The sequence below is a fragment of the Podarcis vaucheri genome (genome assembly GCF_965113315.1).
Source record: "Podarcis vaucheri genome assembly, chromosome: 6".
NCBI lineage: Eukaryota > Metazoa > Chordata > Lepidosauria > Squamata > Lacertidae > Podarcis > Podarcis vaucheri.
In genome coordinates, this window is record NC_138764.1 from 52,085,728 (window position 1) to 52,102,038 (window position 16,311).

Genomic DNA, 16,311 nt, shown 5'->3' on the forward strand with positions numbered 1-16,311 from the left:
GGGTAGCAATCTTAAAGGGACAGGTTGGGTAGAGCAGAACTGTGCCACAGGCATTTTCTCACCTTCCTTTTGTCCAGGTTGTTGTTGTTTAGTCGTTTAGTCGTATCCGACTCTTCATGACCCCATGGACCAGAGCACGCCAGGCACTCCTGTCTTCCACTACCTCCCACAGCTTGGTCAAACTCATGTTTGTAGCTTCGAGAACACTGTCCAACCATCTCGTCCTCTGTCGTCCCCTTCTCCTTGTGCCCTCCATCTTTCCCAACATCAGGGTCTTTTCTAGAGAGTCTTCTCTTTTCATGAGGTGACCAAAGTATTGGAGCCTCAGCTTCACGATCTGTCCTTCCAGTGAGCACTCAGGGCTGATATCCTTCAGAATGGATAGGTTTGATCTTCTTGCAGTCCATGGGACTCTCAAGAGTCTCCTCCAGCACCATAATTCAAAAGCATCAATTTTTCGGCGATCAGCCTTCTTTATGGTCCAGCTCTCACTTCCATACTTCCATACATCACTACTGGTTGTCCAGGTTAGCTGACTGGTACTTTCTCAGAATCGTGCTGCCTAGAACTGCTACTGCCCAGTCATGGATCTTGGATAGTCACTCTCCTAAATGTCTTCTCTTTGCGTATTGTGCTGCATTCCTTGAAATTCTGCATGGAAACCATGCAGAATAAAACTTTGCAAAGGCTTGAAAGACTTTGACATAGCTGATCTGTTGGGAAACTATTTCTGGCTACTTACATTAATCCTCTGAATCACTAACAATTATGGACACTTATTCTTTCTGAGAAAATGTCACTCGGTTTGAAATACCACCACTTTCTAATCTCGGTATTTACATAATTTCTTATCAGAAATCCCTAGCATATGTAAGCAGGGCTGGGAAAGGTCCATATCTGAAATTTGAGAGAGCCACTGCCCACCAGTACTGTATAATAAACAGTGCTGCGTTAGATGGATAAGTCAGTTAAGTCTGCCTCAGTATATGACAACTTCCCATACTCCTACCTAAATTTCAGAGAATTGCCATGTCTTCAAATTAGCCATGGAATTAGCCCAAAGCAATCTCTGTAATTGATTTCAATGGGAGAGAAAGTTAAGTACATAATTAAATATCCCTCCTTTGAAATAATGGGACTTAAGCTCTTGGAATCCATTCATCCTTATTCACAGGTTTAGATTCTCAAACTGACCACTGGGTCTTCATGTGGAAGAAGGAGTATAAAATTCTTTATGTTTCAGTTAAGCCTTGCTTGAGCAGCAAGGTCTTCCCAAGCACTGTATTCCTGTATCCTGACTTGCTCTTTGGCCCCAAATAATCCTTTAGTCTTGAATACTGGTTTTCCTGGAGTTCATTGGCTCCTCTCAATGTACTGGCTCTGACCCTGACACTGCCATAGCAAATTTGATAGCGACACTTAAAATTGGGATAGCTGGGATTAAAACCAGCTACGTTTTCCTCATCATCACAAAACTGGATTCTGCTTGCATGTAAAATAACAGATAAATTTATTGCAGTAGCTCTCCAATAGAAGCTCTCCTATTCCCCCTTTTTTCTAAGAAGACAAATGGAACTATTATTTTATTTTTGTTCCTTTGGAATACATTTCTGTACATTGGACACGCCATAGAAATTTTGGTGTTCATTTTGGAGGCAAACAAAAAAATAGGATGGGAACTGTATGTGTTTTAAGACTGCAAATGCTGGTTGCTCAGGAACGAGGACCCTCTGGATATTCCTGGCTAAATGAAACCAATCTGTCACATGATGTTAAACCAATCTGCTCGTGTTAGCCACAGGGCCATCTTCAAATTAATTTATAGCCCCCAAAAATAACAGAAAGGAAGAAATATCCACACAACTGTTTCTTGTTTTCTTCTTGCCACTTCTTGTCCACATACATTGTTTTAAAGGCCCAGGGGGAAGAAATCCCATGTGCTTAGGGATGAAACCAATTTTCTAAGCAAACATACTAGTAAAAGTTACACTCATAAAAACCACCAGCAAGGGCCTAGTTTTTGTTATATTTATATAGGAGGAGGTTTCTGGAGAACTTGGCAGTTCTACTGAGAGGAATGATGAGAGGAATGATGAAAGTACTTTTGCCCCCAGAACTTGCAAGGGTTGACTATACAGAAGAGTTTGGGCTTGTTGTAGTAGTATTTTAGTTCTTCTCTAGCTCAGTAAACAAAAACAAAGCACCTCTTGAAAGGCACCTAACATGGAAAGTGTTATCTCAGTGCAAATATATGTATCCTATTGATCCCGATACCCAACTTCTTGCTTCTCACCCCACAAGGTAACAGGGACCTATAGAAAACTATGGTTAAATAATACTGGAAATGACCACCAAGTTTATCACCTTCCAGCCTGGAAACCAGTTCCATTTCCTGATGAATGACTGCTGCAGAATATCTTGCTTCACCCAGTGCAAAAACAGCATTAATCGTGTGGTGATGTAGCACCCACCTATAATCTCTTTTTGTGTATGTCTGGGTAGGAGGCATTGGAAGAGATGAAAAGGGTATTGCAATGGGGTCTGAGGCCTTCCTGACCCGTCTCTACTTCCATGCCTCAAAGTCCAAGGTCATCGATGTAGGTCTGGTTGTTAGATTTTACTCTTAATCAAATCTGATGCAGGAAACTAGATATCTTATGGTGTGGCCATTTCAGGGTGTTCTGAGCTCTACTGTGCCTCCTTCAGAAGGCTTCTGCCACTTATCACGGCTGTTGGAAATGTGGCAAAACAGTAGCTTGACCTACCTGAGTTTTTCATCTCATATGGGTCTCCATTCTCCAGTTACACTGTATGGAATGCGAATAAGACTTCTTCTTTCATCAGAAGATTATGTGAGATTGCATGTGGTGAGTTTTGCCTATGATCCATTGGGCAATTAGATCTGTGTGCCTGCGGCTTTTATTGGTGTTTGTTTGTACCTCGAGCCTGAAATGGAAATCCTCTCTTAAAATTAGCTCTCCTACATGTTCCTGCACATATGATTCAGAGCCATCTACTTAAAAGACTCAATACAAAAGAAAGGAGTAATGGAAATTCATAGGTTTAACTGTTGCTTGCCTGCATTGGTAAGGCTGATAGGATGTATAACAGGTTTAATTTTTCCTAATCCTCTATTTTCTGTTCTGCTTAGGGAACATAAAAATGTAGTGAACTATAGATAGAAATGGTGTATATTGGCTTCTACCCTTAGGTTTTCTTGCTATATCTTTGAGATGTTTTTGTTTGTGCATAATCCTTCATAACATGAGAATAGTTTGGCCTGTGTCTGTTACATACAACTGGCAAAATCCCTCAAAGCAGGAGTCAAACCCCTTTTCAGCCCAAGGACCACTTTCCATCATGGGCAACCTTCCCAGGCTGGGTAACAGTACTGGACAGAGCAATATATGTTGCTCTTAAAAGAGCAGGCTACACTCCAGCCATACAGCAGCCTCCACATCCACCTCTCCATCCAGGCAAGCACTTCAGTGATACATTCCACCACAGCAAAGACACTTAAGGAGGGCACAGAATGGATCCAGTAGGGTGTGTGGCCTGGTTGAGAGTCCTGAAGGCCAAATAGAGAGACCTGGAGGGTTGCATGCAGCCTGCAGTCTTGGTCACTTTCAGCTCATCCATTTCCAAGACAGAGCCTGAGCCTGAGAGGAGTAGTCTGGACTGAGAAGTAAGAAAGGTCTCATTTGGATTTTTAGGCCTTGTTGGAGCAAGTGTGCAATTGTCTTGCTTGGGGCTCTCCAAGGTTTTGCAAATCAGGTTTTAAACTAAGCTGTGTTCTGTCAAGCAATCTGACTACAGCTTGAACTATTTTTTATTTCCAACATGTAGAACTTTCTTTCCTATACCCATGTCTGATTGTCTATAGTGTAGCAGTTCCCTTTACCTGCCTTTGCTATTCTGCAATTTTCACTTACTTGTTCTGTACTGGAGTTACTCCCCACCCCCGACTTAATTTCCCTCCTTTCTCACTCTAACTGAAGCCACTTCAATTTATTTCTATCTTCCTTGGTCTTGCCCTTTTCCCTCTTCCAGTGTCTGTTCTCCACCATTAATAAATTTCCTGGGACCTCTATCCAAACACTCCCAAACCTTGCCTTTTATGCAGCTACCCTGGGTATCTGATTAATGTTCTGCAGCTGCTGACCTCCAGCTGTCCCTCCCCTGGCTCATCTGTGTTTTCATTTGAGTGAGCCAGGATAGGAATGTTGTGGGAGGCAGTTGAAGCTCCTGTGTCCTCCTGACACCAGGATGTGGTTTTGTGTGTGTGTGTGTGTGTGTGTGTGTGTGTGTGTGTGGCTGCTGGTGGTAGTCGTATCAAACTAGGATGATAGGAGAGAGTTTTCTGTTGAAGATAAAATGTGGAGCTTCTCATATGACACTGCAGCCATTTCATTACCGAAGTATTACTTAGGGCAGTGGTGAGGAACATCCAGATTACAATGGAACTACAACATCCATCATCCCTGACAATTGACAATGCTGGCTAAAACTAATGGGAGTTGGAATCCAACATCATTTTGGAAGACCACAGTTTTTCCTATCCCTGGCTTAGGGTGAAAGCATTTGCCACATTATTTTTGAGATTTCATCTGCAATCTTAAGGACTAAGAACTTGCCTTTTATAGATAAGTATTCTCAGGAGACTATGGATTTGTATCTCTACTTTAAGGAAGCACCACTCCATGCCAAATTTGTGATAATTTCACAGTTATATCTGTACGTAGACATTCTTCTATCTGCATTCCTTCCTTATGAACATTTTAAGAGCATAAATGCATATGATGCATCGTCTCTGGACTTGGAAATCTCTAAGGTTTGGATTTCCAAATGGTGAGTTTCACCATTAGCAGCCACAGAAGGCAGAAGATGTGGCGACTCTACTGATTCCAGCCATACATGGCCAGCGGAGCAAACCTGCAGTTGCCATTGCTGCAGTGAATGTGATATGTGGCCCATTGCCAGTTCTAACCAGTTGACACTGCAGGACCTCCAACTTCAGGTTCATATGGGTGCAGGTAGTTGCTCTGAGAGTCTGATCCAAAACCATTTTCTGCTTTAAAGGTTAATAATCAGTCCATTAAATTGGGCCTGGAAACAGATTGTCACCAGATAAATATAATGTGATCTGAATGCCTAGCTGCTACAGTTAAGGCATTGAAGGACTGCCATGTGGACCTCATAAGTTGCTAGTGAAAGCCTTTCTAAAACGAAGCCTTCTTCTCCAATAGTTCCTATTTCTGCTCCTTCACCATTTCTACAGCCCTGCCCTACTTTTCTCTTCTTTAAGGTTCCACTTGTCAACCCTTCTTTCATAATAAGATGGTCCACTCTGCTGCTACAGAGACTGAAAATCAGTACTTTGGATCTCATTAGAGAAGATGCATTGGAGTACTGCTTGGCACAAAACAGTCAAAACAGTCAACAGTGGGAATGTTACTATCATAAAACATTAGTGGAACAGCTAAAGCTTCCTACATTTAATGCTAATAGGAAACGGGGTTCCATCTACTTCTAATTAGCCGCAAGACTTGCCTTTTTATAACATGAGAAGCTTTAAAACATATCAAATGCTGATAGAGCAGCAGGTATTTTTTGAACTGCAGTCTCCCTGTATACCTCATTTATCAAGAGTTGCCATGAATTCCTACATATCTGTTAGCTCTCAAGTCCTAGTTACAAGGAGCTAAGGAAATCAAGCAGCGGGGTGTGTGTGTGTGTGTGTGTGTGTGTTTAAAAAATCATTTTTATACTCTCATTTTCTCAGGTACTGGTTCCTGGCAGTCCTGGTATTGCATGGAGTGAATGAGCATATGTTCTAGGCTGACAAGACAGCTGGTTTCAGGGGCTTGTGGTGGGCATGGGGTCTTTTATTGCTTTGACAGTAGCTCACCTGCAGTCTAGGCAAAGAGTTTGCTCCACCTAGTGGCTGTTACACTTTCACGGTTGGATACAAATTCATTCTGGATTTTGTGACAGAACACGGAATTGCCCAAGGTTGAGCGCAGAAAAGAAGGGTTAGATGTTGCACACATTTGTTGACCAACAAAGAGACTTTGCTGCTGCAGTAAATTAAAATGGCTACTCAGTGGAAATAGTTCTAGCTGTAAAATAAGATGTTGTCCCACCCTGCAGAACACAGAGCACTGCATGAAAATAAGAGAGGAGTGGGGTGGGAAAGAAGATTCTGGCAGCACTGGGACAGGGATAAAGAAATTATCTTTGCAATCTCTCAGGGTAGTGAAGCCCATCCAGAGAGTCAGATGCGTAGGAACATCTACAGAAACAGCCCCCCAGAGTTCTTTTCTGCCTAGAGAAAATAAAATTTATTTAAAATTTATATGGTGATGCTGAGCATTAAAGCAGAAGTGAGATGTGAACTTGCAGTATCCCAGGATACAATTCAACCTTTTGACCAGTGTGGTGTGCTTGAACTTCCTGTCTACATATACGTACATTGGGGTGAGGGGATCTGAACATTCCAAGAACTATGGGAACGCCTATATATGTGAACGTGTAAATAAAATTGTGTTTTGAATAGACTGTGTTTTAGTGAATTCTCTCTTTAGAACCAGACCTAACTAGATAAGATGACAGAGATCTCTGATTACATCTCCTGTTTCTTTAAAATTTAGGGAAGAGCAGATGTTTGGGGCAGGGGAGAGATTTAGATGTAAGTAGAGCCCTTCTGGATCAAACCAAAGGCCCATTTAGATCTGTATCCTGTTTTCACAGTAGCCAACAAGCAAGGCAGGAGCCCACAGTAATTTTCTCCCCAGCAACTGGTATCCAGAGGCAGACTGCATCATTCGGTTTGGATTGAGACGGAAGTGCTGGGGTAGAGGAACTTAACCCTTTCCTCAAGTGCTGAATTCTCAAGGCAAAGCTTCCGCCCTCTAGTTGATAGCTGCCATATTATGGGAAACTTACAAACAGCAGCTTCTTCATTCTACTGAGGTAGCGTGCATATACACGAGAACAACTGGCCCTGGTGTTCTCTTTAGATGCAGGAGTTTGGACTCAAATATGTGGTTTGCATGTGCATGGACTTTTTCTGGGAAATACCTTTCCAGTTGTGTTTCAGTAGTATGGCCTCAGCCCTGCTCCAGTTGATTTCTCACCTTCTCTTTCTTACAGTCAAGCACCTCCTTCAACCGAGATGCTGTTAAGGCAGGGACAGGCCGTCGGTTCCTTGGCGGGCTACTTGATGACACCTCTTACTGCTACACCCTGGAAGTCTCCTTCTACAGTTACATAGTTGGAGGGACTACTTCTACAGTCCCGTACACAGAAGAAGCGTGTATCCTTTGTGATGCTTTAGTTTTTGTTTTCGCTCTACCACGACCTGGGAATCTAAGGTAAGCAAAGACTTGGAATAACAGCAGCTCAAAAAAAATACCTTCTTTGCTCAACCACACCGTTATATCATCTTTTCAAGGTTTCTCAGAAGTTTCTGTTAGGATATGGCTTGGATCCTGAAGTAATTTAGTATCAGAAAATTCATGGGCGGAATGTTTCTCATCCCCTCATTCTCCCTGCAGCATTTGTGTCACATTTGCCAGAGTATCTGGGAATGTGGGATGGGACATGAGAGAGCTGTTGGGTGAGAAGAGAACCAGGCTAAATTGGGTAGCTTTCTGCCTAATCTGGGGTTGAACCCCCCATTTCGCCATCAGTCTTTTGTTCCCCATCACATGTTGTTCTGGGGGCCCTTCTATACTCTTGAGGTTTTATGAGGGGTGCAGGTGGCTGCAGGATGGAGGAGGCAATAGCAAGATTTCCTTCCAAGAACTTCTTCAAGTAAAATAACCGTAGAATCAAAGACTATGTCTATATACCTGTCTTCTCCCCCCTCTTTTAGGGCTGTATATTGTATAACCTCATTAATGTGCACCTTTTCTGTTTATTCATACTATTCTATAATATTCCAAAGGTTTGCCAGAAGTTTCTATTAGCTTCTATATCTAGTGGCAAGTGTTAAATTTGTTCTGTCGTCAACCTCTTCTGAATCCTGGTCTAAGCTGTCAAAAGCAATTTTAGCCCCTGTGAGAAAATGCCAGTCACTATTCAAAAAAGACTGTGCTGTCCTTGATTATGCATTCCCTCCGTGATTTACATCTCCCACTTCCTCAGCTCCCTGCTAAAAGTCATCCTTCCTTTTTATTTCCCTTTTTGGGGAATGGGGGGGGGGGTTGGGGCTCTTTATATCTCTGCAGGATCAACTTGTCTTATGCAGATGGAGCTATATCACTCTTGCTTCATACATCATTGCCATCAGCCAGCCAGAGCAGAAAATAAGTTGTAGATAGCAGTGATTATCTTTGGTGATGAGGTACAGAAAAGCTGAGACTGCAGTTTGATTTCCATAAGCATGGCTGACCCTGCTGTGCTAAAAGTAGCACAAGCTGGTTTGAACAGGCAAACATGGAAAATGTTAGCATAACCTGTGTATTAATGTGGAAAATCTTACCCTGCTTGGATGTAACTTCCTCTCCTTCCTCCTTTGCGGATGTTAGATCTCTCAAAGAGGAGAAGCCCTACCTTTCCCTGAATTCCATTGCACTCATTCCCTGCCACCTTCTGATGTTACATTTCACTTTCTGTGACCCTGGCCAAGAATGATTGTGGTTGGGAAGTTAGAAGCAGGGCTAGCAAGCTTCTTGAAAATCGTCACTGCAGAAGCTAAATTAATTGGCACAAGAATGATTAATTGAATACTATTTCATTATAATTGAAATACTGTTTCATTATAAATTCCACGATCCTTTAGAGTGCCCAAGCTTGGATATAAAGAAATTTGTTGAAGATTATGTTGTGGAGCTATTGAGGCATGTTAGGAAAGCATAAAAAGACAGCCTTATCATGGGAATGGGGATAAGAGTTCCTGTCTCTGCCAGGGATTGTACTCAAAACACCAGCTTTTTATCTAAGAAATCACTCTTGTCAAATCATCCTAATTTACCAGAGAGACTCGGTGATTGTGATTTCTAGTTAGCTCCATTTCTTAAGTAGAAGACAAAGCAGAGTTCTTTAATGTATTGTGTGGAGCACTGTTTTTCTAATTTATAAATGATCAAGCTTAAGAAGACAACACGTCAGCATTGAAAATCACCCTCTTTAATGTCAAGATGTGTCCTGGTAACCGACGTATTTGCAGCTAAAATGAAACCATGCTAGTTAGGTTGCAGCAGCTCTTTATGGGCATGTTTGCAAATTGGTAATTAAATAACATGGTTGAGGGTTTTTTTAATGACCTTGGAGTTCATTAATGACTGCAGGGAAAACATTTTTTTCTACTGAACTGTGTTGAGATGAACCCTTCTGTAGCTAATTGTACTTTTTAAGAGGAGAATTTAAAAGTGTAATTTGATTATGTTAATTCAAACAATATGTTAATTTTATTTATATGGCCCACAGTGAAATCTGTGGATTGGATCCAGAACAAGTTGGTAGCACTTAGGTTCGATTGAAAGTAATATGAAATATTAGTTACGACTAATGGATGTCCAATTAATTTCAATAGGACCTAAGCTGGGCTGGATCCAACCCAATAGCATGTATTCTCCTGAAGATGCTGGAAGAGGAAGCAGTAACCATTTCTGGTTGCAGTGAACAGGGATAGCCAATGTGATACCCTCCATGTGTTGTTGGACTAGAATTCCCATCAGCCCCAGCATCTCCAATTATTAGGAATGATGGGAGTTGTAGTCCAGCGACATCTGGAAAGTACCACAGTGACTACACATGTACTGACTATGGGCTACAAAACAGGACCACAATATTTATTAAGGCTGTGGTGTACATTTCTGCATTTCACCACTGAGGCTGAAAATAGCTTTCCTCTGTCTGATACTATTTCAGCGTATTTTTTTCCTGTTTAGGGTTTTCTTCACTTTCTTAAGAGAGATCTATCAGTCAAAAGTCATGTAGTAAGTGTGATGACATCCAGGTGCAATGTAGCCAATCAGATTTGACTGTGTGATGACATCACTTAAAGGAAACAAAGCCAACTAACAGAGCTTGCTGCATTAGGCACGTGAAGAATTCCAACCAGTTATATCATTCATTGCCCTCGCTCTGTATGGGCAAGCATTTTTACACTCCCTTTTATGTTGTCCTCTCAAAGTGCTAAAAGGGTAACTTTTGGTGCTGCTGGAAACGTTGCAAAAATGCCTCACCTCTGATGCATGTATAACCCTTGTGCCACCCATGTGATGTGCTCATAAATTTCAATGGGGTTTCACTAGTGTCAGGGTGGAAGTTCAGCCCAGGTTGGGGGGTTTTGGGGGGGGGAGGAGGAGGAGAGGAATCCGCATGCAAAACAGGAGCTGAAAATGTCTCCTATGCTTTACATTTCAATAAGAGCACAGAATAAATCAACTCTGTGCCCCCCCCCCCCGTTCACTGCTTTCAACTTCTTAGTTTGGTTATTTTAACAGAAATGGAAAATGGTTATGATTTATGGTGTTTGTTCAGAGAAACAAAAAAATTACAAGGAGAAAAGTGTTTAAATGGGAAACATATTTAAATGGGAGCACCACAATTTTTCCCCCTTCTTTAAGCTTGTCCTTATTCCTTTCTCTTACATATAAGCAAATTGGAAGGAAGCGAAGCAGATGGAACTGATAGCTAAACTCTTGGCTGTTCAGAGAACCATAAAAATGCTATTAAACCTATAGTTGAAATAATTCTTTGGTAAATGTTAAATTCCTATTAGTTATACTTGCAAAACTTAGGTGCAACAGAAAGGGCAATACTAAGCTGAAAGGCAGTGGAGGCAATGAAGGGCTTAAAAACTATGAACAGTCTACAAAAATTACCTGAAGAGAGTAAAGTTGATAGCAACCATGTCAGATTGGAGATTTAGCTTGGCAACTGACTTGGTACCTGTGTGTTTGTATCTGTCTGAAGTACAAATAAGACGGGGCAATGAACACTTTGAATGGCCCCTGGGGCATAGATTAATTACAAAAATCTGTGTATCACTGGGTTTTTTTGAGATGTTCTGCCATGTTTCATGTTTGTGAGTGTGGCTTCTAAACAGAAAGTATTAATACACCAGGTGTAGGTGTGTGTGTGTGTGTGTGTGTGTGTGTGTATGGACTGCTCAGATTAAAGGATAATATAGGTACAAACAAATGCATGTATGGTGCATATTGCTTAATTTAAAATAAGATTTCTTTCTATTACCTGAATAGAAGTTCTGAGAATGTCTTCTCTAGAGCTGCCATGTTGCTGGTCTTCAAACTGAATGCATTTTTAACTTCACATCCCACCTTGATGTCGAATCTTATATGTGCGTATGGCACAATGAATGCGCTAAACATGTTGGACCTCATACATTTGCTTCCTCCTTGGTTGGCCTTGCCTCCACAAAACTGACCTAACATCCACACATCCCTGATCTTTCCTACCCAATTGTGTGGGATAATTATTGCATATTATTGGGCTGGACTTTATGGGTTGAATCCAACTAAGTCAGGCTCAGAGCAAACCCACTGAAATAAATGAAAGCAAGTAGTTTAAATTCCTTCCAGTAGCACCTTAGAGACCAACTAAGTTAGTTATTGGTATGAGCTTTGTTGTGCATGCATAGGTATCTGAAGAAGTGTGTATGCACACGAAAGCTCATACCAATAACTAACTTAGTTGGTCTCTAAGGTGCTATTGGAAGGAATTTTTTTAGTTTGTTTCGACTACAGCAGACCAACACGCCTACCTACCTGTAACTAGTTTAAGTTCATTTCAGTGATTTTAGTGGTTCTATTCTAACACTGCTGGGTACAGCCCTGTATACACACATGTACCACTTACAGATTATGCAGAGCAAGGCAGAAGCTGACCATGTTCCTGATTTTACAGTCTTCTGTTTGAAAGGCTATCGGAAGACAGCCCTCTGTTTGAAGATGTGTCCAGTCTAAGAGTAGTATTCAACTAAGACCACTCAGAGATGACTCACTGAAATTAATGAGCCTAAGTTAGTCAAGCCTGTTCCCTTCAGTGAGTCTACTCTGAGTTAGACTAGCATTGGATGTGGTGATGCACATCCTCCTTTTCAGCAATATGTGAAGACAGGTTTCTGCTGTTCCACCATGCACTGCCATACCCTTTTCCCTTGCCTTCTCCATTAGTGACATTTGTTTTAACTCAGAACTCAGCTCCCTGGCCCCTGCCTCCTCCCAAGTTCTTTTTCTTCACATTCCAATGTGCTTGGTATCAAGAGGTAGATTTTTTTTAAAAAAGTATGCTCCTTTATAATGAGAAAATGAAAATGCTAGTTGCATATCTTCTGCCAGTTCTCTTCTGGAAAAAAGTAAGTGTCAGCAGGAATCTAGTTATCAATTAATTGCAGCCAAAGCAAATGCTACAGTACACTACTAGCTTCCACATGCACCATTTGCCAAGTTTATAATAGTATCAGCCTAGCAAGCCATTAGTAAGATCCTGGTCCTCGGTACCATCTGAGAAATGCTGCTTTATCGCCACACTAAAACAAAAGCTATTTTCAATTATTGCACACATACTTCCTCACTCCATATAAGTTCCTGTTTGCCTGCAATAAGCTTACAAGTTCACTGTGCTGTATTGTGCTTCTAGACTTCTTGCAGGAATGTCTCTGGGAAATTCCTTTTCTAGCCAGAGATTCAATGGGGCTCTTTACAATAGCAGTGGAGCTTCTACGTTTCATAGAATTGAAGAGTTGGAAGGGACCCTGAGGATCAGCTGGTCCAACCCCTGGCAATATAGGAATTGCAACTAAATCATACATGATAGATTACCATCCAACCTCTACTTAAAAACTTCCAAGAAAGGAGAGTCCACACAGTACTCCTGGTGTGGTCTGACCAAGGCACAATATTTGTGTGTGTGTGTGTGTGTGTGTGTGTGTGTGTGTGTGTGTGTGTAATACAGTCATCAGACCCTATCTCATATATCCCAATGCCACAAACGGTATACAGGGAAGCCAGAGAAATTGTTTTGATGGGCAATGCAAGGAGGCAAAGAAAGATCTTCTAAGAGTTATTAGGATTTTTTTTTTTTGAGGGGGGGGGACCCTCTGTAATTAATAAGGGGGATATAAGTAGGATTAGAGTAACATATAAGAAAATCCTTAAGAATAAAATAGCGAATGTTGTGAAATGACAGTGGCAAGAACTAGGGCTGGCGGTGTCTGAGGAAAAAAAAGGGAAGATAAATTCTGGGACCTGGCAGCTTGGAGCATGAACAAAACAAGAGCAACATTAGATGCCACCATATTGGCGCAAAGCTGAGTGGAATATAATAATTAATAATTATTAATTATAAGAATTTTCACCTTGCCCAGCTGACTGGGTTGACCCAGCTTCCAGCATATATAAAAACATAATAAATCCTTATACCTTAAACACTTCCCTATACAGGATTGCCTTCAGATGTTTCCTAAATGTTACATAATTACTCATCTCCTTAATATTGGATGAGAGGGCATTCCACAGGGTGGGTGTCACTACCAAGAAGGCCCCCTGTCTGATTCCCTGTAGTAGTAATAATAATAAGGACAACCAGCAGCTGTCGAAGTGACCACTGATTGGTCAAAACTACTGGAATGGTAGTATCCCCTATGGCATCCCCTACAGAAATAAAATCTCTCATAGACTACTACATCTCACCATTTTGAATGCTTGGTAATCTGCTCTAGGAAGGCAGCATATTATTTATGCCATTCAAATTCCAGAGACCATGGGAAGCCTGCATGCCTATTTTGTATTTATGTCACAAGAGAATGCTGGCAATATTGATTTAATTTAGCAATAATACTCTCATTTTTTGCTTTTGCCTTTGTACTCTCTAGAGACTTTAATTAACGACAATGCACAGCATCCTGCTAGGTACGGATTTTTTTCTCCCTGCCCTACATTTTTAAAAAAGTGTCTGGAGAAGCTAAGAAACAAATTGAATCCACCTTTAGTATAGCAAACAAAGTTCCAGTGAATTCAGCAAACCTGGCATACTTTCCTGTTGCTGAACAGCCCTAAGAGCAGGACCTTTATTACAGGCATCTTTGTTTCTGTGTTAAATGTAGTTTGTTTTTTTACTTTGGCTGCCATGTACAAAATGGCATGATTTGTCCTAAGGAGTAAAATCTAGCCCTCCTCATAAACAATGAACACCCACTCTTCAAATCTTATTTAAGCAGTTTCTAAGATAGCACAGGTCACCACCACCACCACCACTACTACTCAAAAGCTATTTTTTCTAGAAAAAGAGGTGCCAGAACTCACCACGAACACCTCCCTTGTTCTCTTACAATGGCAATGGCACCCACCTGAGAGGTGCTGAAACTGAGTTCCAGTGAGTTCTGGCTTAAAAAAAAGCCCTGGCAGTGACAGATCTTGGATTTGGGTGTGTGTATGGAAATGAATGCCCATTGTTTACAATTCCCTGGTCCTTGTATCTGGGACATTGTTGTGGCACCATCCTCAGGCATAATTAGGAGAACAGTACCAGCCTTTCTCAAGAGTTCTCCGTGTGGTGGTAGTGCTGCTGCCAAATATGTTTTGGGAACAGGAAAGAGGCTGTGCGTGTGTTGTCTTACAAGCAGTCTCATTCCTGTTGATGTCTGCAGGACCATGTTGAAGCTTAAAATTTGGAATGGACTTAGAAATGAGCTATTTTTCCAAGAGGTGTTGTTTTTTTTAACACTGTTACTTTAGATGACCCCATTCTGCATTGCAACTGCGGCGTCAGCTATCCATATTCATTTGTGTTGCTGCTGCTTTTATATTAACAAATTCTGTGCTCAGCTCGCTTTACCAATAATTTAAGTGGAACTATCTTCCGGGGTTGATCATTTCTTCACATGTAAGAGATCTCCACACTAGCGCTACTTTATTCAATCGCTTGCCAGGTGTCCTGCATATGTCTGCAGAGTTAAAATGGACATGTGCGGGATATGTGGCAAGAGATGACTCAGGCCAATGGAATATGCTTGTGTGGGACCCTACCATTTTAAAAGACTAAGGAGACAGCCACCTATGTGATGAGAGCATGATTTAAGATTAACAGTAAGCCTTATGTGGGTGCAGGAAGCAAACAACTGAGAACACTGGAGAGGGGTATATCCAAAGATGAATGTGAGATGCTGAAGAAGAAGAAGAAGAAGAAGAAGAAGAAGAAGAAGAAGAAGAAGAAGAAGAAGTAGTAGTAGTAGTAGTAGTAGTAGTGCAGGATCTGTCTATCATTGCTCCATCTCATACTTGTCACCAACCAGAACTCATGGTATCATTATAAAAAAAATCCCTTCCAGTAGCACCTTAAAGACCAACTAAGTTAGTTCTTGGTATGAGCTTTCGTGTGCATGCACACTTCTTCAGATACACTGAAACAGACGTTGCCAGATCCGGTATCATTGTATCATTGCACAATGATCATTGCAGATCATGGTATCATTGTGATTGTATATTTTTCTGACTTGCACCTTAATCCCCTGGACATGAGATTTGACCCAGAGAACAAGCAGCAGTAAGGTGTCTAAATCCCCATGGAGATACAACTAGATCTCTCAGGCTCCTTAGAAATCCTTGCCTTTCAGCAGAATAACAAATCCTAGACTAACTACAGTTCTTGCTTTTCTTCTCCTTCACATACAATCCACTCTGCCATACTTAAGCAAGTCAGCAAAGAAACAGTTGTGGATACACTTCCCCACAAATTTAACTACTAACTATTACCTATAACTAGCATATATGTTTCTCCATTCAAAGTGACTTAGTCCTTTTCAGCTGGGCATGGCTAGTTCTCGCTTTATGATTTCCACCCCTCATCATGGGTAAGCTGGCACCATCCAGAGGCAATAGGGAAGGGCACAGGAAAGTGCTAGGGAACCCAAATGCATCCTCACCCACTTGCCCTCTTATGCCAAGGGTGAGACTTTAAACCCAGCTTGATGTGTCACCTTAGCAGGAGCCCTGCTCAAAACTCCTTGCCACTGACCAGTGGCCACACAAACCAGGGGAACACAGCACTCATAATGCTCCATTATTGGCCCTTAAGTTACTGGTTTAAGAAAGGCTAGACAAACAGTGTTCTAAAATCCTTTTCTGAGACATACAGCTTATTTCCGAGCCCGCCATCCTGGAATGACATTAGTTTAGTTGTGGCACAGGTGTGCGTTGTCCACATATCTACATTTACAGGAGCAAAGACATAATGGTTCAGCTATTGTCCGAAACAACTTCTGCAGTATGCAGCTACTAGAGATAAATGAATGAATCTTTATTTGCATCAGCCACCGGCCATAGCAATAAAACAACAATA

At 41.4% G+C, this 16,311-nt stretch overlaps 1 protein-coding gene across 1 annotated transcript in view; it reads left to right on the top strand.

Moving 5' to 3' along the window:
* LOC309534535 (BEN domain-containing protein 5-like) overlaps positions 1 to 16,311 on the top strand; it is a 730,363-nt gene that overhangs the window by 665,663 nt on the left and 48,389 nt on the right. Inside the window, exon 11 of the mRNA XM_082226761.1 lies at positions 7,153 to 7,315. Coding sequence (XP_082082887.1) covers positions 7,153 to 7,315 — 163 coding nt within the window. The remainder of the gene's footprint in view (positions 1 to 7,152; positions 7,316 to 16,311) is intronic.